This window comes from Struthio camelus, chromosome 12, assembly GCF_040807025.1.
Source record: "Struthio camelus isolate bStrCam1 chromosome 12, bStrCam1.hap1, whole genome shotgun sequence".
In the NCBI taxonomy this organism is placed as follows: domain Eukaryota; kingdom Metazoa; phylum Chordata; class Aves; order Struthioniformes; family Struthionidae; genus Struthio; species Struthio camelus.
Window position 1 is genome coordinate 16,974,237 of NC_090953.1, and position 27,934 is coordinate 17,002,170.

Genomic DNA, 27,934 nt, shown 5'->3' on the forward strand with positions numbered 1-27,934 from the left:
GGTTTTTACTTCTGACTCTGGAAACGTGACAATTTAAGAATGGAAAAAGTCAACTTAGCTGAATGCTACTGGGGCAAGAACTTTTCCTATCCCGCAACCTCCCCCCGCCCCACAAGTAGAACCTTTCTATTTGCAGTTTGTTTTGTTCTAGCTGATAGATAAAGATAGTCACTGAGACTGAAGGTAGAGTCTCTTGCCTCTTTTCATTCATATTGTTTTACATGTGAGAACAGTACAGAGCTGAACTTGGGAAACTTTGGTGTTAAAAATACTATTTTCTGGAGTAGCATATTTTTTTCCCACTGTTACTTAGCATGTGCCCTCAGAAGGGTGAACAAGTATCCAAGAAAGGGGTAAACACTTTTCTCAAGTTTCCTAAATCATGTTTTACAAGTACCTATGCAGTTCAAACTGCCCCAAATCTTTGATATTCTCCAGGAAATTCTATAGTATACATATTTAGGGTCACAAATCTTCCAGACTTCTAGAGCAGGTATAGTGAAAAGTTTTTTGAACTCTATTTCAAAACTATTAGCCTGACTCTGTGGTCTAAAAATTTTTCTTCCGCAGTTATACGTTGTATGTTAATTTGGCTGTAAATGTCCTTCTTTGAAGGAGGAAACAAATCGACTTCTGAAGGCTATTGAAGAGGCAAATAAGAAGATGCAGATTACAGAAACAAGCATACAGGAGAAAGACCAGAGAATTGGTGAGCTGGATCGGCTGATTGAACGCATGGAACAGGTATGAGAGTTAACCGTTTGCTTACTTTAAAGGAAATGCAGAAGAACATGGAAGGAATTGGTTAGGTTTTTTCGTTTGTTTGTTTGTTTTTTGTGTGTGTTGCCTGCTGCTCAGTACCCTGCTCTATGACATACCATTGCTGTTTGCATCTCACTTAGTTACTGTATTCATATATGTATATACACCTGGACTACCAAGGAGACACTGTGATTAAGTGGTTCTTCTGTCTGTCTTGTGGTGGTTAGAGTCAGGGCTGCTTAAAGTGTCAGGGTTTATTTAGTAAACCATCATTTTAAAGAATGAGTTTTAAAAGGCCGTTCTGTCCTCCTGCAGTCTACAAGGTCTCCTGAGCCAAATGAACTAGTGACCATAAATGACCTAAAGTCTCTTAGAAATGCTGTTGGTAGGTCCACTAAAGCATATTTTAGTTAGCTCCTATCTATAGCTTAATAATTGGAATTGCACCTCCAAATTTCTCCACATTTGGACAAAATGGTGAACTGAAGGCTTCAGACTGAAAGGTTTTGAAATTTTGACTTCAGATTTTTGCAGACGGTAGCAGCCTTTTAATCCTTAATGCAAATATCTTACTGGTTTCAGTTATGGGTATTTTGGGAAGGGGAGAAAAATAGTCAGTTTTTATTGCCTTTTAATCCAAGATCTGGGTTCTTCCTTTCCTGCCAGCATTAAAACACTTTCACTTATTTCTCTCTCTCTCTCTGGCGAAATATTCTCTACCAAACTGTAATTGAGAGTAGTTTTTTTACAATTGAGTTTTAAACTTCTGAAAGTAGAAATGCTTTGAGACACTTCTCTTGTGGTGTTGGCAGCACTACTGTAAAACTAGTTGTAGCAGTCAGTCACTTCTTTTTATTTCCTGCCCTGCCTTTCTTCTCTTTTATGGACTTTGCTTCAGGGCAAAACTTACACTGGTTTTCAGATGATGATTTTTTTTAAAGTATTGTTAAGCCACAGAGTATCACAATACCTCTTTCCCCATAGTATACTTTATTATCTGAACTTCATTTATTGGACATTCTCAGATATCTGAAACAGATTTACATCCCCTGTATCTAGCAGTTACAGTGAAATTTCCTCTTCATTTTCTGGAGTCATTCACCTAATTGAGAATGAATGTTATTGTTCAGTCCTTAGACTGAATAGTTCCACTCTAAAAGGGATAAGAATGGTCCTTCTAAAAGACTGCTGCTCTTAGATGTACTTTGGTGTCTGTCATTTCATTTGATAGCAGCCATCTCATTATCTTTAAAGATCTCAGCCTTGCTATCTGAAATACAGAAGTAAAGAACATACTGGGAAATTCTAGTAAGTGGAGAGAACACAGTACTCTATTCTTCCAGGTTAAGTGTTTTTAACCAACTTTAGTTTAATGCAGTAAGTATTTGATATTACTGAGAAATAGATTTTTGTAAGCCAGTCTTGTTGGATTGACTGGTTAGTCCAATTTACATTTATTTGAGCCTCTTTTGTCCAATTCATGCAAGTCTATTAGTCGAATTAATGATAACACTGAGGAATCAGTTTAGCTTAATGTGCCCCTTTAGTGGCTCTGTTGACTTCCTCTGGGCTTCAGCCCACAACTTATAAGTATTATGCAGTGAGTAAAGATTGCAGTATAGTTCTTAAAGTACAGATGAGCGTCTTCACATTGGTTGTTTAATTTGCTGTTACCTGGCTGATACTTCCAGAGTAAAATTGAATGCTTCCATTAAATTCCAATTAAAGTGAATAGCAGGCTCCTGTTAATTTGTGTTGACTCAATCCCCAAGTGCTCATAGATCTTCACAAGCACGATGCTGGTGGATACCTAAAAATAAATAGGGACTTTTTAGGGAAGAGAATAGAGCAGTACATTTTGTATCTACCTTGGACTGAAAGATCTTTTTGGAGGGATAACATGGACAATTTGACATTTGTTTAATTAAAGATGATTATGACTCAGCTTTAGTCAAAAATTTCAGTTTCAAGGGCAACTGTATGTCCTCAAATGGAAAATTGAGAACACTGATTTTATTTTCATGCTTAGTTGGGAATTTGTTTTTTATTTATTTGTATTCTATTCTCCTGGGCTGTAGGAAATGCAGGGATCCTGTGTAACATCTGTAACTTGTGTTTAATTAGTTTCTATTTTAATTTCACGAATGATCTTTTGAATTGCAATGAAATGTGCTTAGTTAAGCTGTTACATTTTAACACGTTGGAAAATGAAGGATAACATTTCTTGTTGTTTAGGAGCGTCACCAGCTGCAAAAACAACTGGAACTAAATGAAATACAAATATCTGGAGCAAAATCTGAAAATAACTCTGACAGTGAGAGGTGAGATCTGTCTTATTTCTGGAACTTCCAGAATTGCTAGGAAACTTTAAGATTTTCTTTGTTTCTTTGTTTTTGAAGACATATTTTACTAACTTTAAAATTGTAATTTAGTAGGGATTATCCAGCTGAATATAACTTTCCTTGATTTTTTTTTTGTTGCAAAAACTAATCCTCTTGATATTTTATATATAAATAACCTCCATGCATTTTTCTGAAAAGCTGTTTGCAAACATGTAGTGTACATTCTAGATAGAACACGTTGTGTTGCTATGAAGAAAACTTTTAAAATGAATATAGATCCATGCCCATTTGACATATTTTTGAATTGCGTTTTTCTTCAATCTACATTCCCAAATTCAACACAGTATGATCCCAGCTATGAATACTTCGGTTACTTTGCTCTAGACTGTTCAACATATCTTGAAAAGAAAAGAAATTCTGCTGTATTAAGCTGTAGGATTTCCCCTTTGAAGAGATGAACTCTTGAAGAACGCAGGAGTTCTGCATAAAACTGCCAGAGGTGTCTTGTATAAAAGGTGACTAGCGGGGAATATATTTGAGGCTTAGCAGTCCATGCAGAAAGCACTTTAAAGCAGGGCTTGGAGAGCAGGTCCACCAACATGATGGACGTTAACATACACGCATGAATAAAATGAAGGTGTGGAAGAATCTGGCATGTGGCATCACAGGGCAGAAATGCTGTGAAGTTATTTGGGGCAGGTGAAGGCAATGCTCTTGGCAATTAGACTTCTGTGAATGGTTGTTGTGGAAAGAGCGAGGCTTAGGAAGATCCAGTGGTGTGGTGGTGCCTGGGCACGCTGTGGTGCCCACCAGTGTCACGTGCATCCATTGAACTTCTCTGAAACTGGCAGACCAGCGTGACCAGGCAAAGACAAGTTTCAAGCTGAGGCGGAGGCAAAGTTTCCAGAGAAACTTACCTAGCATTGAAGTCGGGTAACTGCCATTGGAATTGGAATTGCATCCATCGCTCTCAAAGGCTTATTTATATGACACTGCTTGTGTGGGTAAAGATGAATTATAAGCAGAGACTGAATAATCATACTTGATTGCTACTTATATTTCTGTGTCACCCAGAAACTCAGTTTTAGGGTTTTGGCATCCCGCTGTTCTGTAGGAAGTATACACATAAAAGAAAGTCCCTGCCCAGAGAATCTCAGGTCCTAGTTGAATGGGTCTGTGACCAGCTCAGCCGGTTTCAGGGTAATAACAGCTTTTCACATCAGCCAGTTAAAATAACAACCTAAAGTATACAGATGTTGCATGCAACACAGAACATGGAGATTGAAGATAATTGCCTTCTTCCTTCATCTGTGGGCAACAGGTGCTCCTGTCACTTCAGTGTAGCCTGCCCTACCCACTCAGCATGGAAAGTATGCTGCAGTAAAAAAGGCAAATGCAGTGCTCAGGCAGGAATCTGTGCAGGGCAAGCAAACAAGCAAGCAGTTGCAATCTGTGCAATGCACGCAAGCAGTCAGGGCTCAGATGCTGAAGTCTGTTCTTTGGTTACCTGTCTGTCCCCAGCGCCTGACTGTTCGTCTGATCGCCTAGTGAGGAAGAGCCTCTGGTCTGTTGCTCCGTCGCTACCAGTGTTTAAAATTCTGCATCTTTGAATGAGAGACCAAATATATGTTACAGTTGTAATCAAAATAAAAATTGTGGTTTTGCGAGGCCATACTGTGCAGGATTGAAAAACCTATAGCAATGTCTTGATTTTGAGTCCTTGTCAAAGTGCTGCAGTTACAGTTCTGTAGAGTACTTCACTGTGAATAGGGACTCTTTCTTGCGGGAGGAAAGAGTGTACAATTCAGTCATTCATTAGAATTGTGTCATACAGTTTGCCATCTGCTGCTTTGCCTTAAAATGGTTGTTCTGTTTGCAGCTTCAGCACTTTCATCTGCTGTTCACAGAGCAAGATGAAAAAGCTTTTTTGTTTTTGATTCCCCTCCTCCACTTCTCAAATTCTGTTCAGACCTGAACCTGGGAGTACAGAAGTTTATTTTGCAGGCAAGAGACTGCTTTGTTTTGATAATTTCAGGAATTGTACATTTAGATAAAAGTGGCAACTCCTGTGGCCAACATGCCAAAAACTTATTTAAAACCTTGCCTCCTGTTCCTTTGCCTGTTCTAAAACTACTTTTTTGGCAAGCTCCCGAGTCAGCTTGTGGCAGGAGTGGATGTTCAACTTCTGTGTAAAGTGGATTTGAAGAAATCCAGAGTCTCTCTACAGATTCACGCATGCAAACTTAAAACATCCAGAGCAATTACTGCTGACTGTTGATGAATTAATACTAGTTCAGTTAGTGTTCTGCTGCTATTGGCAGCTACACCAAATCCTTGACCCAAGGCTGCTCTGTGGTCGGAGAGCACTTAAAAAGACACCAGCAGATGTGCTTCCTGATTATTTAGTATGTATTTCCCAAAAGTATGCAGGCAGTCATAGGTCAGGATCAGTGTGCCTTTCTAGTGATAGAGATCTACTCGTCTAAAGGCCTTTCACTTCAAGGAGAAACAGACATCTCAAGGAGATGAGCTTTTCACATTGTTTAATTGTCAGCACTTCTGGCTGTGAGTAAGCAAGCCAGTATGCGATACAAAGGTGAGCTAACTTGGGTGGAGACAGCCACTTTGACTGAAAGACTGCCATTAAAATGTACTTTAGACAAATAAAAGTGACATCTGTTAGTGGAATTCGACTTGCGTGCTGAGATACCTCTTGACCTAGTCTTCCTGATTCATGGTGAGATTGTGAGGGTTGTTCACGTTTAGCTTAGACTGCATAGCTCCCCAGCTAATGTGCCTAATTTTTCCATCTTCTGCTAGGTCACAGCATCTGGAGGAGGTAGCAGCTAGCCTAAGGGAGCGAATCAAACATCTGGATGATATGGTCCACTGCCAACAGAAAAAAGTCAAGCACATGGTTGAGGAGGTGAGATCTTGTAAAACAATGTATTTTGAGTCTCTGGGGGAAGCTAATTCTTTCAGTACATAATCCAAAGAGAGCTGTGTGCTGTATGCGACTTCCCTGTGCCACCATAGTTACAAGATGCAATAGAAGATGAGTTAAGCATCTGGACCTAGTGAAGCAGAAAGATTAGATGAAAGCCACTTAATCCAGTCTGTATAAGCACTGTTTTAGGTTATATATTGTGATCTTTAGGCAAACTCCTATTCTGGAGCTCTTTATGGTAGTTCAGGAAATACAACTTAATTTGAAGCATTCAGAGGGTAACTGAAGAAACAATGCAGACTAGTCATTAGGAGTGGAAGTAGTAAGTAAAATCAATTCATTTCCTTCCTGTACAAAAGCCAAAGCACTTCCACTTCAGGCATTAGCTACTTTTTGTTTTGTTTTTTTTTTTTTAATGTGGTTCTTCACAGAAATAGAGGGGCAAAAGCACTATTTCACCAGTCTCGTGCTTTCCTGATCTAATTTTCCATAAAATTTTAAGCAGTTTTCTTCAGGAAAGCTGCTTTAACTTGCTGGCCGCCTGTATGCCAAGGAATTGTTCCAGCAGTCAGGAGAAGGCTGTGACTGCAAACATTTCTCTGTCTCCAAGTAGATGAAAGGGTGATATGGGAAATAGGTAGATTAAGCTTAAAGTGCAGTTTTACAAAGCAGATGGATACCACTGTTATACTGAGACTGCAGAGATGGTAGGCATAAGTGACATACCTTTGAGGGGTTGAGTTTCATTTGTATTTGGATATCACACGTCCACAATACCAAATGTTTGGAATTGGTTATAATCTAAAGCATTCTTTCTCAATTCATATGTTCATGCTTAATGATTTGCTATCATAGGATTTCTGATTAGACATGGAGTTTTTCCATCTTTTCTTGAGGTGGTATAATTTTTTTTTTTTTTACCTATTTTATATCTATTTATCTATTCCTGTTTTGTAAGTTGGTTGTAAGATTCTGATGTAGTCCTGCTGTATAATCAGATATGTGCTACTGAGGTATCCTGTCTTATGTGCAGAGGGATGCAAAACTGAGCAGGAAAAGAAGTGGGGTGCAAAAGTAACTTTAAAGCATCTATCTCTTTGTGTTCAAGTTCTTCTGTCGTATCCTCAGTACAGAATACTGGTATAAAGACTTAAGGTTTTGTTTCTAGCCCAGCTTGCCATTTTCACAATTTTCAGGAAGGGAGTCTAAAACTGGGCTGACAATCTTTATACCACAATATTCTACTACGGAATCCTTCTCCAATCTCACAATCCAGTCTCTCTAATTAATGGATTACTGGAACAAATATTTCATCTGGAGGCTGTTTCATGCTTGACTAAGCCAACTATCACTTTAAGGGCTTCTTTTTTTTTTTTTCTTCTTTTTTTTCCCCAAGCCAAAAGCACTAGAGGACTTGTCACTTTGTGCTGTATGTAGCAAACCAAATGATTCTGATAATGTGAGGATGGTGGCCTAAATTTTGCCTTTTATTGCTAAATGCGTAGTAAACGGCTCAGTATAACTTGACCTCTAGTGGGCAGAATTGGTATAACAAATACTTTCAGTTCCACTGAGTGTTTTGGCAAAAGCATGCATCAAGATTGGGCCAATGATTTTTATCTCAGAAACTCGCTCATTATAACTGATATTTAACTTGCTAATTCCTTATAATATATCTCTGTTAGTGCCTTCATCTGCACAGAAAGCCTTTCCATACCATTTGGTTATCCTATTTTAAAGAGTAGAATGCAAGATTACGAACTCTCTTAACTTTCAAATGTATTTGCTGTTAGCTGATGTCTGACTACCTGATTTTCAGTATCAGTTCAATCTCTGTAGAAATCTTTTATTGCTGTGTAGCTATAGGGACTATATCTTCCTCTTTTAGTCTTTGTATATTTTAGTTTTTCTTTTTAATTAGTTTCCTTGACAGCTACATGTACACCTGCAACATCTGTGTCTTGGTTAGTGAGCTAACTATTGACTCCTGTAGCAGAGGTTTGATCACGTTAGACAGTGCTGAACACATTAGGCACTTTGTGTTTTTTAGTTTGTGCTATCCATGGTGTTTATAGTACTCTTTTTCATAAAATTTCTACAGTGTTGCTCACATGCTCTATTTTAAACTGAACTCTTTTAACTAAAAGCCTACAAATAGCAGCTCTGTCCAGGTATAAAATGAAGCAGCTGTCCACCATGCAGAAGATAAAGAGCACTGCAGATGTGCATCCCTTTAAATACCTGAGCTATCCATATATGATATTTGTCATGCTTTTGTCTTTTCTGCAAGTAAATATTAGAACAGAATTCTTAGGCTCACTTGCAGCATCACTTACTATGCCACAGATGCTGAGAGATCAGCCCCAACAGTACTACTTAAAAGCTAGGATGCTGAAAGGGAATGTACTCTGAAGACACTGTTTTGGGGGAAAATTAAAAACTAGTGAGTGGTAGCACTAAAATATACTTTGTATAGTAAATAGGGAAGATTTTGGAATTGTGCTACTATTTAAATTGCAGAAAACGTGTTCATCACAGTATATTTGAACCCACGTCTCTGCATTAAATTTAACCTAATACAGAGTGTAATGGCTAGGAATATGTAGAAAAGTCACAGAAATGCAGTATTACTCATTAGTGCAACAATAGCTGGCCTCTATAAAGTTATGTTTTATCTAAGGTTTATGAGGGTACTATAATGATCAATAATTGTAATAGTAATGTAATTGAAAAGAATGACCAAAGCACCTAGGAAGCCTGCTTTGCTTGCCTTCCCCGTAGCATGAGAATAGACTGAGAACAGGCTAACCTGGGAAACCCACAACAGTAGTGGAAAGAATGTAAATAATCAAAATTATCAGCAGTGCTTTTGTCAGAAGCTGAACCAAAACATACTTTATGAAGCGGGTAAGAGCGAGGCACAAGCATCTGCTTACGTGACTACAGAATGAGCTTTATGTAGTAAAAGTATTCATCTTATATTCAGATACAGATTTGAAGCATAAACGGTGGTTTATTCTTTCAGTATAAACAGCAACGGGTTTATGCTGTTGTTGTCTCCAATTTAAGCAAAGTGCAGCAGCAGCAATGAACCCCATTTGAAAGTGCTGCTGAACAAACAAGATATGCAGCTTCAAACTCATATGGAGCACTGTCAAAGCTGAAGAAGTACAGAGAAGAGTTTTTGTGGCTGAAAATTCACAAAATAGATTGCTCTTTGGGCCATTTTTAGGAAAAGATGATGGATCATTTGCAAGTGACAGATGTGAGACATCCTAAAGGGAACAGCAAGCAATCAGAAGAAAGTGAAAAAGATGCTTTTTAGTGGAGTCTTACGGTGCACTGAGTAGCTCTAACACTTCCAGTGCTGGTTTTGATGACGTTTAAAAATACATTAGAAGGCTGCGGTCAGTCCTAACGTAGGCGTGCGTGAAAGGGGAAGCTGGCAGAGAGCACCAAATGTGGGAAGCCATGGAGCGAAAGAGCATTAAAGCCTTCCTTTTCAAAGGACCCATCTTGTGTGTATTAAACGCAATAGATTTGCCACCTGCCTTTGGTGGACTCAAGCCCAAGAGGGGAAGGACATCACAGTTCAGTGTTTACGCTCCTTAGCTAAGAAAATTAAGTTTTTCTCTGAAAATAAATCCTTCCCTCTCAGGTACTGATAGAACCCTTTTCAACTTGGCCTAGGCAGAACAATCATAAATTAAATAGGAGCATGAAAGACTTTCAGAACTTTCAGAAGAACTTTCAGAAGAAAATGAATGATTAAATAAGAGAGAAAATGCGAGTTTGCTGAAATCCGTGAGTTTTGACATCTCTGCATATTAGATCCTAGGCACACCAATTTTGGGGCCTTGTAGGGGTTCTCTGCTGTGGGAACTGACATCTCAGCTAGTTAGAGGAGCAAGTGACCAGAAGGTCCTCCTGCATAATCTTATAGCTTTATGCTCTCATTACAGATGACTTAAGATGGACAGATTTTTCTCAGTGTTCAACTTGTTTGTTAAACGAACCTGTTTGTTTCCAGCTTGTGCAGGACTTTTCATGTGGAGTGCTGATGGTTGGAAGTGAAGGGCCTGCATTGGCAGGTGTGCAGAAACCCAAACTCTCTTCTCATACTCTTTGTACATAGTTGGCTTTCAAAAAGAGTGAGAAGAGACAGGTGGCCGCAGTGGATCACCCAGAGCTCAGTGGTGAAATCTGTGAACCTTAATAATGGTAGACTCGGTTAGTTTCTCCTTTTAGTCATCTTTTTGCTCCCGTTTGTAGCTTCTTAAATTACAGCTGGGTAAGGACAGGCTTTCTGAGGCAGCTCAGGAAAAAGCCTGTTTGGTCAGAGGTGGAGCTCACAGCGGGGACTCCCAGTGTGAAAGGTGGAAGGACCCAAACTTCAAGCCTTCCACCAAGGAGGCTCAAGAGCAGAGACTCAATTGGGCAGGCAGATGCGAACGTAGAGGCGCTGTGGGAGGATGTGGGAAGCTACTACCATGTTGTTTCCTTAGGGGTTGAAATTGCTGCTGTTCAGAAAGATGAGTGAAAGCTTGCTCTTTTATCTGTTCCAATGGTCAATCTGTTTATCTGTGCCAGTGTAGGAGATGGGAAACAGTTTAGTGTAAGATGAAGTTAAAAAACTTCAAAACAACAAATACAAAATTTAAATCTGCAACAACAGAAACATTTCCTGACTCGATCTCCATTTCAAACCTGGAGAGATTTAAGAGAGTTTTAGTTTTGAAGTTTGTGCGATAGAGATGGATTGTATTTTCATGGCACAAAAAGCTCATATGTGATAATCTTTTGTTGCTGAGAAGCAGGAGAGGGAAGAAAACAAACATTTACACGGGTAAGCAAGGCTAGTGGGTAGATGCAGATATAAGGAGCCCTTCTGAAAGGGACTGAAAGGAGAAAAGCCAATTGATTCCATAGCAGGAAATTATTTACAGAACTTAGATTTCACATGAAATCCCCCTAACTACTGAATTGAACTGTCTCTAGGTCATGGCCCATGAGCTGTTCTCCACCTTTAGTCTCTGATTCTTTGGATAATAAATGGTGACAAAACACCAGAGAGAAGCCGTATCCTGCTCTGTTGTGGAAGACACTGACATGAAAGAACAAAGTTTATGTATTGCCTGCTAACAAGCAAATGATATCCCAAATAGAGAAGATCCTCTGTACTGCACAAATGGGGAATAAAGAAGAAATTTTCCCACCAAAGATTTAACCAGCTGAAATTTGTCTGTCAAGATACTCCAACTCCAGATGCACGGCAAAATATACCAGTCTTAACATGGAGGTACAGTTTCAATTTTAGTTCTAGTAAAAGAAGCCACACAGAAAAGGAGAAGATGAGAAGATGGAATTATCAGTGACAGAGAGATGCCAAAGATAAACGGCAGCACATAAATACCCACCCCCTAAAATATCTGACGTGTTTGAACTGCCTCGGTGGACTTGAGCAATGCAATGCATTGCTTATCTAGTAGCAAAAACAGAATCACTACTGGTGTTTGGGGAGAGTGTTTCTACATGCATAGCATCAGCTTTTTCAGCTGGGAATTTCCTGGCCAAGTCATTAATTAGAAGACTTGCACATTACTAAGGTAGCTTTTAATAAGGTGGGTTGAACTGCTAGCCAACGTGCAGATGTTTATAACCCATTAGGACGTCTAGGCCCTATGGGCCTGCTTCAGCAACAGACGCACATCAAAGACTGGTGTAATGTATTCCTACAGCTCGCTAGCTTAGGAAGCTCTCTTAATGCAATAACTTAAATCAGTTACTAGGTTGTCACTTTTTCTTTATATGCAGCAGGAGTTTTAAAATACTAAAACAAAAGTATTGATGAGTGACTGAAGCAGTTTAATTGGGATTAAAAGGAAAAGGTGCTCATTTCTACCTACTTTGTTATATACTTGAAAAAATTTCAACACTCTTGTCTAGGCTCTGACAAGTACCACTTAAGGTCCAATAAAATATTGGACTCTGGAGTACAATCTTGTTTTCCCTGTATAGCAGCTGTGTCTGAGAGTTCGGGCTGATGTTGCAACATCTTGTCTGTCTTGTTTTGTATAATGTAATAAGTGTTTGTCCTGTGTTTAGTCATATTTATGACCAGTTTGTTCATGTCTGTGTATCAGTGTTACAGATGCCAAATCCATTAAGGAAAATACACAATACTTGAATAATATATAATACTTAAGTATATTAAGTGTCATGTTCTGATAAATATTTTAAATTAATAGATGATAATGTCAAGAGGTAAATGTTGACTGAGTTTATGTAACAGCTGGATCTGTTCCAATTCAATGGATCAATGTGTATTTCAAGCCTCCAGTACTGTGACTGAGCATACAGAATAAAATAAGGAAAGTGATATAGCAAGCTTTATGAAAGCTCTGCAACTGGGCACAACTTTCATTCTCTTTTAAGACTGTATTTCTTTCTGCTGTAATTACTTTGAAATTCTCTTTATTTCCCTTCTAATATCACTACTCACTTCTCCAGCATTTCTTTAGAGAAGGACTCTACCTTTCTTTTGAGTCTCACAATTCTCTTCTTGACTGTTCTTCTTAGACTATCTGTCATGAAGTCAGTTTAATGCTCCTGACTTGTGCAACCAGCTTTCAGTCTTTACTGAAATAAAGTGTGGTTGGTTGGAGCAGCAAGAGGCATTCAGAAGTTCAGCTCTTCCCAGAAGTATTTATGCAGTTCATGCGAGTACCATGGCAATCTCGTCTGGTATTTCAGGAGATGTACTGGAGAGCATATAAGGAGCAGCAGTGAGAAAGAAACATTTTCACTAATGAGATGGACAAGAGGAATTATCTGGGAGATGCCACAAGATAAGGTGATAAGCTGGAGGTAGAAAGAGTCTGCAAGTGATGATCTTGAAGTTTAAGAACAGAGGCAAAACTATAGTGGTGGTCAACAATAGGACGATGACAAGAAGGAGAGAGCTTGAAAAGAAATGCTGTGGCCTTATTAAGCCTGAACTAGTAAGTAAATTCAGGATGATTCCTACTTCCTGTGGGGTGTCATGTCCTGAATCGCGTCATTAGATGCTGCAGTAAACATGTGCTACACCAGCTGCACACCCAGCATAGTCTGCTGGGGATTTCATGGCTCTGCCCGCGGCTGAGGGAGATCAGGTGCCCTCTCCTGCGCTGAGCAGCCCGGCATGGTGGCGTGAAGCAGAGTGGCTTCAGGGCTCCCAGCCGCGCCAGCCCATCGGCAGGCGCAGAGCTCCTGAGCAGTGGGTGCGCGCTGAGCGGCCAAGCCAGGGCAGTCATCGGTCCTGACTGCATGGCGCTGTTGAAAGTACGCTCAGCTCGTCAGCCCTGGGACAGGCAAAGAATACGTGATGCCTTTCGGTCAGTGGCAGACCAACAGGTGACAATTGGGTCTTGCTGCTGTTTGCTGGCCCAGTTTCTGGAATAGGCAGCTGCCCTCCAACAGAAGGGGGAAACACAGGAGTGACCAGCGCAGGATGGAGAATACGGCAGTATGGGGGAGGCAAGGGTATGCCATGTCAGGAAATAGGGTGGTGATGTGGCCCAGGATTGCTGAATTCAGAATGATACTGTCAGCGGAGCTGCCCTCAAAGGGATGAGTGGGCCATTAATGTTTATTGTATTGCTAAGTAGGTTGCCAGTTTTGGTTGATTGCCTAATGTGCATGTGAAGATTGTAAAAATGCTGGTAGAAGCTTGGAGGGAAAGCAATGGCTCGTGATTCCAAAAATACAAGGGAGGAGAAGAGACCAGTGCTAGGGAAAGTCTGGCTGGGCCCTTGTAGAGCAAGTTGGCAGAGAATTTGAAGGATATGCCCAGATAGCGCTTAGAGAAAATGATGGAGAAATCTGAGGGGGTAATGGCACAAAAGCCAGATTTGGGCCTAGGTTGTTGAGTCAGCAATGAAATGAAGTGCTAAAGCCTGCAGACACAGCAATGCTGAGGTGGATTATAAGCCTTGGGCTTTGCCCAAATCAAAAGTCAGAACATCTTGGTGACAGTTTTGGCCTGGAGTCTGTCCAGAAGTGACTCCAATCCAAGAGTCAGTCCAAGGAATTTGAGATTCTCTGGGTCGCACTTTTGTGTCTGACACTAGACTGCTCTGGCCACCACTCTGGCCCTCAACTCATTATTGCGTTTGACTTGTCTTGCTTCTCCTCTCTTTTTCCTTACCTTATGTTCAACCAAAAGTCAAAATCTGCTGCTCTATCACTGGCTAGTTATTCTTTCATTTTATGTAACTCCTTGGAACAAAGACCCTCTCCAGACTTGGGCTTGTGCAATTCACGTCTGTGTGGTGCTGTAAGCGTTGTTATTTTAGATTAGTTTGCTGTAACTAACGTTGTTATGGAAAAACTGAAATAGTGTAAAGTAAGAAGGCATTAATTTTATTTTTGAAACGCTTTACCTGATACCAGCATTATGAGCCAGTGTCCTTGTTATATTCCTTTCTCAAAAGAAACCATTGCACTTTTACTTTATGCAGTGTAACTTAGGTAAATATACTGAACTAAGGTTTCATTTTATTTAATATAATAAATGATTTATAAAGCCCTAAAGTTATTCCGGTTTCGCCTGCTTTTCTGCAAGTAAGTGGCGTGTTCCATTGAAAGGTAATCAAACCACGTTTGATCACACCTCGTCTTCCCTAAACTAATGGCGTAAGATGATGTATGTTCAAATCCTTATCCAGTAAGAAAACTTGTATGTAGTAAACAACTCTGGTGGGATGTGTCATCCATGTCAAGCCGGTGGGTAGGTTTAAAGCTGTTCTGTAACTTTGTTGTGCATGTGAGGATATAGTACAACTTTTGCCTCTTCTCCATGCTATAAAAGAGAAGGTTTATTTTAATTCTGGCATAATTCTCTAGATGGACAAAGTAGAACAATTTAATAGGTTCTGAGCGATGCTATGAAAACACGTTAAAAGGTGACAGGCAGAACTGTTCTGTATGGTTCAGTCTGCTCGTCCTAAGACTATTCTCAAAAAAAATTTAAAAGCAGTGGCATTCCTGCCAAATTGCAAAATGTGGTTTTCGAGGTGAGGTTTGAGTTTGGGATGGGGAGGAGGGTGTTTGTCACAGTCTTCCCATTTGGCTTCTCCATCAGATTTTGAGGTGTCCACCTTTCATTTTTGCCATCAGACTCTTCTAGTTAAAATTGTCTGAAAAAATTCCTTACAGAGTTTGCATCTCTGTATCCAATGTGAAGAATAACACTAAACTATGTTTTACTGAACAAATATTTTTTGCTTAAAATTGTGTTAATGAAGCCCACAGCCAGCTGATAACCTGACAGAATACGGCCACCTCATTTACGGGAATTTTATAGAAAATACTTATCCTTATTACCCATGGGTATTTTTATAGTTTTCCTGTGACAAAAAAATTCTAGGCATAGATCTAATGTCATTGTTGGCATATTACCCAAAAAACGTGAAGGACTGGGTGGGGTACACACTTCAGTGCTCAGTGGCAGTTTGAATATCATCCTTTCCTCATTTAACACAGCTTTAGTGTGTGCACTCTTTTGTTTATGTATATAGTAATAAAGGCATTGTTAAAGGCAGCCCATGGCAGACTGGCATTCTGTTTGTGATGTGGGCCATCCATTCACTGGCCTGGTTTGCTGTTATTTCTGCTTTCAGGCTTAAGATCAGAAACTTTTTGTATCTTAATTTACTCTAATATACTTTAATTAACTGTAGAGATAATCGCTTTAAACAATGCGCCGTTTGGTAAAGCAGAAGTCAGTTGGGCTCTGCCTAGTTTAAGAGCTGGCATGGAGCAGTTCCCAGGGAAAGGGGTTTAGCTGAAAGAGACACATTGCCAGGGACTTTAATAGGGGAGAGAATCCCGTCTTGTGACATCTTTCAAGTGTTGTGATTGGAAACGTCTTGTTCGAGGAAGGTGGATTGAAATACAGCTGGAAAAATTACTGACTTGACACCATTTGACATCAAGAACAAAATGACCATCCACCGTTACCAGCTTTCATTGCTGTTGCTGTAGGAAAAGCCTTGCGTGAGCCGGGAGGCAGCATCAAATCCACCTTCTCCCTCTTCCTGCCTGCACGCAAACACGGGGCAGGATTCCTCTTCTCCCTCAGACGGATCTCTCGGTGCACTTCTGAACGTCCTCCGCAGATATTTTACCACTGTTTTCTGCGTCTGTAGTAGACTAACCATAGATTTAGGGAGCACCCTGTCTTTTGTGCTCGTAAAGCTGTGTACGCCTACAGCTGTCCATGAATTTTAACCTGAATCTCCTCCAGGGGAAGCGGTAACATTTGAAGTTTCTGTTTGGCTATTATTTTGTTTTACTCTTTTTATGAGCCGTTGTTTTAGTAGCTGTAGTTGGCAGTGGTTGAGAGAGACTAACAAATGCTTTTTATTTGGTCTGAGGAGAAATTTCAGTTTGTTTGCATGAGATGCTCAGTTGTTTTTTGTCCTCTGAATGGGGTCACCACAAAGGGACAGACTTCTGTGCTAGTCAAGAGATTTCTTAGACAGTGCTAAGCCACAATATTTTTGACACAGCTAACCTTACTTTATTTTTCATGTTCACTTGTAAATAACCTCTTTTCTCTCCCTGAAGTATAAAATGAAAATGTGCTTTTTTTTTTTTTTTCTTTGAGTATCTGGTATACCAGGAAAAAATGAAATAAACAAGACCTTCAAGAAACTAGTGAATGTGCAACGTATTTTCAGGTGCAGTTAAAAGTAACAAGAGCAAAGGCCTTTGAGCCAGAGATGGAGTTTTCCTTAATTCATGTTGTCACATGACAACACCTGAGTTTCTGTTTCCAAAGAAATATAGATTCTTAGAAGTCGTGTCAGTAGGCATGTGTGGTCTTTATACATACTATCCTAATCATATGGGATGATAGAGAATCCATGGATTAAGGCAGTTTGTGAAAGGTCTTCAGTAGTGGCTGAACAATGAAATTAAACCTATTTCTTCCTAACGTACCTAAGTCTTTTGCCTCCTCTTCCCATCACCACAAGATTAAATGTCTTTTTTTTTTTTCCTCCACAGATTGAAATGCTAAGGAAGAAAGTCAAAGAAAAGGAATTATTTATAATACAGCTTTTAGAAAAGATCTCTTTCTTAGAATGTGAGGTAAGGCATTACTTTTTATATTGTTTTGATTATTTTATGAAACCCATTAAAGGTGGATTTGATGTTGTCTGATGTTATCCAGGTGGATGTTTACTACATGTATTTACTGTTCTTCAGTATGGAATCAAACTTATGACATCAATCACATATGGAATGCATGTAATACAAAGGCTCAGTACTCATGCTAGTTTTCTTAATGTACAATTTTTATAACTTTATTATAAGTACTTAAAAGATAGGCTTCTAAACCAAGACTGTTGATTTGATTTATATTTTTTCCCCAAAACTAAGGACTCCTATTTTCATAATAAAAATGTTGGAGAAACATTTTTTTTTTTCTTTTGGAGAAAAGCCAATTTGCTGTTACATTTTCTTGTTTTAATTATTATTATTTAAATAAAACAAACTTGTTTTGAAAATTACTGTTTTCCAGAATAAAGAATTACAAGATAAATTGGACTACTTAATGGAAAACCAACCAAAGACCAATATAGAAACCAGAGATACTGGTGTAGGATGTGATCTTCCATCCAGGTATTCAGTTTTTCTGCTCGTTCATAGGAGACTTCTTCAGAGTCCTTTATTGGTGCTGTATTAGTAAACCACTGTATTAGTAAACTGTTGGAGCAGATTGCGGTGCTTTGCAAAATTCTAGTAATTTTAAATGAGCTTATCTACTAGCTGTAATGTAGTCAATGATTTATGGAGTAGGATATTTAATGAAGCTTATCTACCAGTTACTTAATTTCTGATAGCTACAGTAGACAGTCGTGTGGGTTTTTTTAGATGCAAACCCTTGGGTGTACTTGTTGACAGTGACATGATTTAAGCAAGAAATTAAGCTAAGACTCGAGAGATGTGATTTTGTGAAATAGGGGAAATCTTGGTAAATCATTGCTGCAAAGTCCAGTGCTGCCGCAAGCCTGGTTAATGCTGGCTTCATGCATGTTTTATTCTTTGTGTTCCGGGAGAAGCTTTCTGGACCGTTTTAAAGGGCAAGTAACTACAAGAGCTGTCCGGTGGTCACTACAGTACAGTTCAGGGCTGCAAAAATTTTTGGAGATCCTCTATTCCTAAGTGGAGGATTGCCAAGTAAACAGCACAGGCACGTTACCGCTCCCTCATCCGGAGGGTTGTCCGTGTTCTGTGGTGGCCAGTGGCTCCATAGCCCAGCTCTGTAAAACTTAAGGCATGTACGTGTGGCTTCCCTCCTCCTCCTCCTCCCTCTGGGTCCTGGGCACTGTAGCAGGGTTGTGCTGGCCCCTGGTAGCAAGGCTGTCAACTTGCACCTGACTCTTTTCCTCCAACAAGTCATTACAGGGAAGGGGAAAACAGAAACCAAAATAGTAAGGTAGTGATTGTCCTCGGCCAATTCTTGATGATCCTTGTGTGTTGCTTTTGCTACCTACAGGTAAACTAGTTCATCTTAACTGCCCTGCAAATTGAATCATTTAGCTTGAGCAATGTAAATTAGTATATGAAATTAGCAAGCTCCTATACAAACTAAAATTTCCCTTCCCACTTTAAAAGTACAGTCACTTTTGAGTCTATTTGCCAGTACTGAGCCTACAGCATATTTTAATGGCATGAGCTATGAAACCTCAAAAACAGTGTTTTCACTCAGAGTGTCAACAGAGAGGTGTCTTTTTTGTGCTCTCTGGAGCGTAAACACAGCCTCTACTTATCTTTTTTTCCTCTGGTTTTGAGATTTATCTTTTGACATGTATGCAGCTTAGTTTTTATGGAATTACGCTTTACAATTAATTGTGTTCTCAAATGAAACATTGCTGTCTCTACTGGTGCAGGACCCTTAGTCCTAGCTGTCCATTCCAATACAAGCTCCAGCTGATGCCCGCGTCTAAACTTGTCAGTATCGGCCATAGTATTTTTTGTAGCATTTAAAAAATTAAATATGGAACATATCAAATAGACTGAACAGCTTTATTTTAGCCTATCAATAACAAAAATTCATTGGGTTGCATTGATGTATCCAGCCCAGCTGTCTGATACTCTTAAGACTGAACTCTGTAAGCTTTTTCTTGTCTCCTTAACAGTTCAAGTACTGAGAACAGAAGATCTCCTGAAAGTGCAAGGCCGGCGAGGACGTACACCCCGTTCAAGAGAGTGTTGGAGTTTAGCACAAAGAACAGTACATCTTGAGCATTCAAGTCAATGTGCTTTTTAAATATAAGCAAATATCTTGCGCCTTTGCAGCTTGGTTAGATAAATTTTTATCAAGCCATAGAGAAGAACAGCAGCATGGAGTCTTGCTAAATTTATCCTGAAAGCAGCTTTTTAGTAACTTCATATCTGAAGTTATTACTGATGTTAACTGTGAGGGGGACATGGAAGAAACGAGGTGAGTGAAACAGTCAATACTGCTTCTTTGAGAGAAGCTGTCTAGTGCAATGTGTCATTTCAAATACTAGTAAGGAAGGAGTTGTATAGTTGTACAGTTTTTTTTCTTTAATTGTGTTGTAATTCTATTTGTACAATGAAGGTCTAATATATTTTATTTTCAATACTACTAGAAGCAGAATCTGAAAGTACCTTGGCAAAGGGCATTAATCTGAGAGCTCCCTTTTTGTACGAGTACACAGTGTGAGAGCTGTTCGCCCCCGTCACAGAGGCCTGCTGTAGCTGGGGGATCCAGTCACCTGTGAGAAGCCCACTAATAACCAGTGGTCTTTTGCTGGGAGCGAGAGATGCAGCTGTGGCTGCTCTCCAAGAATCCCCTGAGCACATGCAGGTGAATACCATGTTTGTTGCTCCAAACAGTAAGCAACAGAGCAGCTTTATAATGAACTTTACTTTGCTGGACTGAAGCACTGGTTTGTACTTCCCCAGCTGTCGGGTAAAGTGACTGTTAGTGATACATTCAATAGCAATTGTGTAGGAAAGTCCCTGTCACTTAGATTTTAAGCTCCTTTTGCATTGGAGGAAGGAATTCTCACTAAACAGAATTTCACCTACAGCAATTGCTGGCTACTCTCTTACCTGAATAAGGATTTTGATTTTGAGTACCGTTTCTTCCAAAACACTTAATCTTATCCCTGGCTTCAATGTACCAGCAGGAACTACTGCCTCCATTACTGCACTTATTTTAATATATAGGGTATTTTTTACTTTCTGTTTTGATCTCTCAGTTTTAGTGAACTAAAATGAATTATAAATATTTCCTTGTAGTTCTGTTAACATGACTGAAGGGTAATTTTTTTGTTATTAGTTACTGTTGTAGAAAGCCAACAACTTGTGTTTTGTATCATTAATATTGTTCTTGCATTGAACGTTAATCCTAGAAGACACTCACCTTGCCACAGGGTTTCACAAAGTGATGGCTTTTGTCTCCAGGCTAGTGTAAGTTCTCAAATTCAGTACTGCCTGTTCAAATTTAAACTCAATAGAGTGGTATTTAAAACAGTAATATTCACCTCATAATCCCAAATTTATTCTTGCAGTACTTCATGTTTTTCTGAACTTGTTAAAGAACTGTGCACAGTAACTGTTTTTTTTAACTATTAAATAAAGAAGCCTGTACTGGAGGACGGACCGGAGGATATTTTGATCTAGTATAAGTACCTTGCAGCAACATGAATTGCTTGGCATAATCAAAACATGAACACAGTAAAATGGGAAGCTCAGACTTCCCTAGCCTTTATGATCAGACCATCATCCATTTATACATAAGCTATTTTTTTCCTCACATACTGTTCAACTCCTAAAAGCTTAAAATGTTTGTTCTTTCTAAAAAGTCATACATCAAATTGTGGATTGTATTATGCACAAAATTTGAGAAATACTGCAGTGAAAACCATTAACAAAAGGGTAAATTAACTGCGGCCTGACAGAGGCCTGTCATTTTCACTGGTACAGAAGCTGTAAATACTAACATCTGCTCAATGTTTCTTTTCAAAATAATAATTCTAAAATATATAATGTCAATACTAATAATGCTTAAAGGAAAATCTGTTTACTTTGGGGGCAATGAAGGGCTGAGAAAGATCTCATAGATATCAAAACAGCAAATAAAACCTCCCAGCTGTCACATTAGTAAACAGAAACATACCACATATGTGCTTAAATTGCTTTGCCCAGAGGACAGCTGCAAAACTTCCATAGTGGGAAAGGGCTTGATGAGAAGGTCCCTGAGAATAAAGAATTCTGCTGCCTGCAAAAGCAGTCCTTCAGACAAAGCACCTTGTCATTATGCAAAGCAGAGGAATTGTCTTCTACCTGAATACCAAAAGCATGGAAACATCTGAGATGTGGAGAAGCTCTAGTCCTAATCTTGCATAGAGTATTTTTCCTTGAATGACTTTTTGATACTTGAGTGGATTTGAGAGACTGAGTTTGCTCAACAAGGTCTGAGATGCTGGTTAATTATGAACAATTGAGATCATGAAGTGAAACTCTAAATGAGAAAAACATTTAAATTGGAAGTGTATATTAATGAGCCCAAAGGGATCATGATGGAATGATGCAACCCAAATTTCAGGTACATGCCTTGTATATGTGTAATCATATCTCCCTCTAGTGTTTGCTAACAGCAAATATTAGGACAAATCTGTTTCTGAAGAGTAAGAAACTGAAGACTAATCCAAACTGACCATATTGATGTCTGTTACAGATGCAGCCTCAATTCATACATAATCCATTTTACCATCCTATATGCCAAAATAATCCTGTTGTATTCTGGGGTTTAATTCTGGACCGTGGTTTCTGAAAGTTACCTTCAGGTGAATGGATAAAGGCTAAATTTATAGATAAACTGAAACATGTGTGATCGTAAAGGATGTTAACTGAAAAGTTTAAATAACTAAAAATACTTTATCCCTCTGTCTGGCTTTGGCCAGAATTCAGAAAACAGAACTTGATGATTGTGAGGTGCTTAGTGAATGGCAGGAGAGAGCAGGATGAAATATTCAAAATGCTGTTTTGATACAGACTTCTAAAGGAAGTTCATTCTGCTTTTAATAAATTTCTGAGGATCTCTTCTGCATATAGTACAAGATATCCTAACTCTGAGACTTGCAAAATGATTCTCTGCTCAAAACTTTACAGCGACTGCAGCAAGACCGTGAAGCTTTCTTGTAACTGTTCTGTGTAAATCTGTCTTAACTATTTGATGGAATATGGTATTTTTTTCTAAACCAAGTAAGGGCTGAAGCCTATGTTATATTTTAGAGTATTTTGATATGCAGTGAGCTGAATAAACATCATTTGATTGGACTATTGGTCTGAATTTGGTAACTGTGAAGGAAAGAGGAAGAGTTATTTATAGAGCTTTCCAGTCAAATCGACAGGAATGAAAATTAGCATAGGTAATGACAAATCTGACTGAAAAGATTGTAACACATCACTAAAAATTTTGTCAATTTGGGATTGAGTTAATACGTACCATAACGTTAGAAATCAGTAAAACTTCTGTAGCCGTCAATAAAAGCCATACAGGTAGGCCCCAGGAAGTGCATTAAATATTTAAGTTGATTGTATGACTTCATTTGTACTGCGATAAGTGTTCTTCTGTGATTTATTCCAGATTCTCTGGAAAGTATTTTGGGATACAGTTTTCATATATGCTGTAAAAATAATGCAATTATGTTGTATGCTTTTAATACGTCTTGAATGTAGGACTTGAAAAGGCTAAACTACAATAAATACTGTATTTAAAATTTCTATTCTATTGTGTCAACACTCATTTAGAAATAAACTTACCTTAAAAACTTGTAAACTCTTACTCTAAATAGTCTTGTTTGTTCAAAACACGTATGAACGCAAAAGTGGTTACTCTGGAGCCTTGATGTTCTTGTCAGTGTTTCCTTTGGCAGACAGGCTCTTGAGAACAGGAAGACACTCCCTCGTTACAGACCAAAGACTCTTCTCAAAGCCAAATAACAAAAGTAGATGAACTCTTTTTTTCAAGTAAAGAACTATTAACTTGCATCGGATAAACAAGAACGGGGCAATGTAGCTCTCACAAAATGAAACAAAACAAAACAAAACAACCCACCCTCCCAATCCTGCAGGTAACGTTGAAATACATCTGGGATGTTCTTCGGTTTTCGGCAGAATGGGGCTGAGATGAATGTGGCCCATCTTATTTTACAATTCATACGCATTCACTGATGACAGAGATTTATCTTTAAGACAGTCACATTGAAACAAGCTATGTGTCAACTAAAGAAAAAGAGGACTTTGAAATATGGTGATCACAGTGTTACTGGTTTGCAAGGCTCAGCTGAGGAATGTAAAGTTTTTACTTAACTGATGGTTCCCTGTGTACGTGTATTCAGTAGAGACTGCCAAAAGGCCCTCATAACACCTTGTTGAGATCAGCAGCATTTCGTGCTGAAACTCTACAACGTGAGATTCTGTGAGTTACATACTAAAGTTTTTGGGAGAGACTTTAAGTCTTTGCGTTTAGACATTTGAAATTTTTGAATAGATAAGAAGTTCTTCTCTCCATAATGTAAAACCCATAATTCTGTTCAGGAAATATCTGCGCCACAGAATGGAGACTTACGTGCTGAGACTTTGGTTCCACTTAACACACTTTATTTCATTCCTGTTTAGCAAGCTCTTTAAACACTTTGGGCTATTTGCATGTGCAGAAATGTGCTTAAGAACCCTGATGAATTACGGCCTCACCACTCCAGCTCAAGCACTAGAACTTGGAAGAAACAAAGGAAAACAAGACGAAGTGGAAGCAATAATCTATAATTTGAGGTATGTGAAAATTTTCAAAAGAATCAGGGACCAGTGGATTAAAAAGAAAATAGGTTAAAGTGAACATTACCAAGGTTACAATATGCTGTAAAGGTGTGTGGTGGGTAGGCAAGCTGCAATAGTCTGATAGTTGCTTCCCAAATTTAAAACAATACGTTGATGGGTATAAGGATATGTAGGATTGCCTTTAACGTATGTGTAGTTTTGTTTTTTGTTTAAAGAGAAGGGAGGTTAATGGAGGAATTCTTTAAGTTAAGAGAAATAAAACAATTCTATTACAAAGATGCATTATTTTGATTTTAAAACTTTTCCTTTTGATTCATTTCATTCAAAATATTCACACCCCTTTTCCTGTTATTTTGGCAGTGTTTTATTTTGTATGTGTGGCTTGATCTTTTTTCCCCTAAAAATTTCCACGTAGGAACAAAAACTGTACAAGTACATTTTTTCCCCTCACAGTCATACTTTATAAAGTCTCCTTTCCCCCGTTTCCCAATGAAAGGAAGGAGGAGTGATATGCAGTAACTGAAATGGACAAAGTGAGAAAAAGACCATGGAAAATGATTTATGTAACAAAGTATTTTCTCAGTTTTCAAAAGCTGTAGTTAATTTTGGACAAACTTAAATATTTCCGACAGGAAAATTTTCCACCTGAAAAAATTCAGCCAGCTGTACTTCATAGCCATCTCTCGCAGTATGTTATGTGACTAGAATACATCAGCTTAGTAGTAATTGGCATCAATAAAAGAGAAATACTAGAAATTAAGACATAGGTGTCCATTGCAGTGTTCCCTGTAACTGGTGTAAGCGATTAAAAAAATCTGTGCTGGAATATGTTACTTATCTATCCGAATGCCTGTCTTTCATTTTAGCTATGCTATATGAAGACAAATACTTGTGTGTCATGCCTTGCCTTGCGTTGTCTCTTCTTCATGTAGTTTATTCTTTTTTGTTAGCGTACCCAATTTTCTTCTCCATTGCTGTTCTAATAATTTGCTTTTTTATGGTCTCCAAGACATTTGCCATAGAAATAACACTAAATTACACAGCAATTCCAGGCATGCTATTTTAGAATAAATTATAATTAACTTTAGATATGTGACAGAAAACAGTCTGTCTGAAAGTGGTATCTAATAATAGCTCTTGAAATAATGTCCTAAGGGAGGAACATGGGAAAGTCTATCACGTAAGAAATAAAAAGATAATTTTGTTATGTACTTAGCTCACATGAACACTGATCAAAATATTCAAGAAAGTGATACAAAATAAACTCTAATCAAAAGGCAAAGCATGGTCTACTGTCTAACGGCATTCTTAGAGAAAAGCAGTACTACTGTGCACTGCAAATAGGACTTTGTATCAGCAATTTCCCAAGAGAAACAACAGCAAAGTCCTAAGATGAAACTTGCAGAAGGCGCTGTTGGATAGTGATTACTCATGCTCAAAATGTGGCTATTAAGGATTTTCTCACACACCTGTATTTGGCCCCAGGGCTAAAAAAGCCTAAAATTATGTAATTTTCCTCAGTCCCACAACTGCTCCTTACTTCTGCTCCTTGACTGAGAAAGGTTAAATCAATTTTTGCTCCTGAGCATTTGTATCTAAATTATCTGCTGTCCATATTTCCATAAAGAAGAGCATGTTTGTTCCAGCACTTGCTGAATTTCAGCTAACTTGTTCATCATTCTTGAACTGTGTGTTATCCATAAACGGATTATAGTATTCCAAAACTTGGCACTCCCACACTGTAAATAAAGATCATCAATATTTCTTCAAAAAAAGACTTGGTGATAGGTGTTCCAAGTTAGGCTACAGAAAAATCAATCAATCGTGACTCTCAGGAGTCATGTTATTTGGGACGCTTTATTCTCTCCATCTTTTGTTCTATTTTGCTGTGTTTATGCAGTTCAGCACATAAGCTGAAACTCGCTGTAAATACTGGTGCTACTTCCCTGCACAGGTAGTAACAGCAGTTGAACTGAGATGAACCTTTACCACGCAACTGCAGAACAGCCGTCTAATGAGGATCATTCCTTCTAGACATCTCACTTCCACATGGGCAGAAGCAGCGCTCTGTTTCCCTTCTTCCCATTTTCTCCAATCTGCACAGGAGAAAGGCTAAAAAGCAAGGTAAAGAGTTCCTTCTTGCAAGTCACAGAGATGTTAACATAGGCAACATAACTTAGGACCGCATTACAGAGGCTGCAGTTCAGAGGACTAGAACCTGTGTCCTACAACAGTGAGTTTTGCTCCTGGGAAGACCTCACAGTGCTTTCCTCTTCCCTGAACTCTTACAGAAAACCCCCTGAGGGATTTTCCATGGGAGACGATCCAGGCTGTGCACAACGGACAGTGAAACAGTCTCTCGAACCAGGCACTTAACTTGGCTTTTCTCACCCTGGCTGTGGTATTTTTTTCCATGGGTAGCTGCCTACTTGATTAATCTCATTTCCCCTGGCCCTCAGCCTCTCCATTCACCTTCCAGCTGAGCAAACAAAAGGGCGGGTAGCCATTTAAAAATGCTTCCTCCTCTAATCCCTCCAGGATAGACCCTCAGTTCATCCTGTTCATAAAACAACTGTTTTAACAATCTCTGAGAAATGTGTCTCTTTACTATTACTTGGACCAATAATCCTCTCCTGGGATCAACTTAAAAGGACCAAGATCTACCACCTGGGAACTACCATTCAGCTAATGACCTTATTATTATTACCACTAGATACTAAAGCTCTTGGCACTTGTATCAGCTAAAAAAGCTTGGACTAAACAAACCAGTATTACAGTTTGAGTTTCTGCATTCAGTCTCTGTATTATACACAAACATGTTTAAAAATAGATACAATATACAGAAAATTTTATTCCGTGAAAATTAAACCTTGAGTCCTGAGCAGGAATCTATACTCAAACACTTGGAAAGGGCAAGGCTTTCACCAATGAAAATGCAAAATAATTAAGGTAAGTAAGAACAACGTAGGCTTTTGCAGCTTTCTATGCTAAGACTGCTGAGTTCAAGGAAGAGCAACCTAACACTGCTTCTCACGCCCAGGCCAACGTGAAATATGTTTCTTGAGTACAAAGTTAACTTTCTGGAACAGGGATTTTGTGATGTGGGGAATCCAACTTCAGTTGAATTCAGGTGTCTCCAGAACGGCACGGTTAAAAGGCGACGCTGCCCGACGGGTTCAGGTGGGAGCTGGCAGCCGGTGGCTCCCAGGCTGCACATCTTCTCCAACATCCGTGAAGGATGCCTTGAAATAGGAACCCAGTTACTGTCCCGTCCCCGTCCCTTCTCCCGCTGCGTTACTCAGCCCAGCGCCTGCTGCTCCACTTCCCCCCTTTGGGCCTGTTTTCCCTTCTCCCGATCTGCATCGGAAGCTCAGCGGTCGCGGCCCTCGCCCCGCCGAGCACAACCTGCGCGGCCTGGCAGGAACCAAACGTCCGCCCTCGCTTCCAGGGCCGCGAACCTCTGTCAGAAAGACCTTCCCCAGCATCGGGGGTGAAATCTACCTACAGGCCCTCCGAACCGTGACAATCTCCCTTTTGTCCTCCTAATGCTTCCCTCCCCCCCTCTCCTTTTCTCTCCGGCTTTGCCGGTGTCAGGTCGTCGCCGCCTCCCTCGTCCCTCCGGCGTTGCTGCATTTAACCGCGCGCACAAGAGAGAAGCGACTTTACCTCAGGCCGCCCCGCCCCGCCCCGCCCCTCCCGGCGGCTCCTCCGCGCCGGGCTCAGGCCACCCCGCGCTAACGGTCGCAGCCTTCTCGCGCGCGCGTGCACCGCCCTGCTTCGCGTTCCAGCTAAGTGCGGCCCTGCCGCCCCACCGTCCCTTCCGGTAAGATGGCGGCGCCCAGTGCGCTGCGGAAGCGGCGGGCGGCGGGCCCGGGCGGCGGCGGCGGCGGCGGCGGGGGGGAGAGGAGGGAGCACAGCATAGGACATGCGGCCGGGGCCGCGGCGGCAGCATGGCAGCGGCGGCCGCCCGCGCCGCGGAGCTGCGGGGCCGCAGCCTGCCCGAGCTGCGCGACAT

General features: G+C 39.8%; 1 protein-coding gene across 1 annotated transcript in view; it reads left to right on the plus strand.

The window, feature by feature from the left end:
- MYZAP (myocardial zonula adherens protein) overlaps positions 1–27,934 on the plus strand; it is a 54,935-nt gene that overhangs the window by 23,777 nt on the left and 3,224 nt on the right. Inside the window, exons 8-12 of the mRNA XM_068958269.1 lie at positions 616–744; positions 2,998–3,083; positions 5,925–6,030; positions 17,104–17,187; positions 17,621–17,721. Of these exons, the coding sequence (XP_068814370.1) occupies positions 616–744; positions 2,998–3,083; positions 5,925–6,030; positions 17,104–17,187; positions 17,621–17,721 (506 nt within the window). The remainder of the gene's footprint in view (positions 1–615; positions 745–2,997; positions 3,084–5,924; positions 6,031–17,103; positions 17,188–17,620; positions 17,722–27,934) is intronic.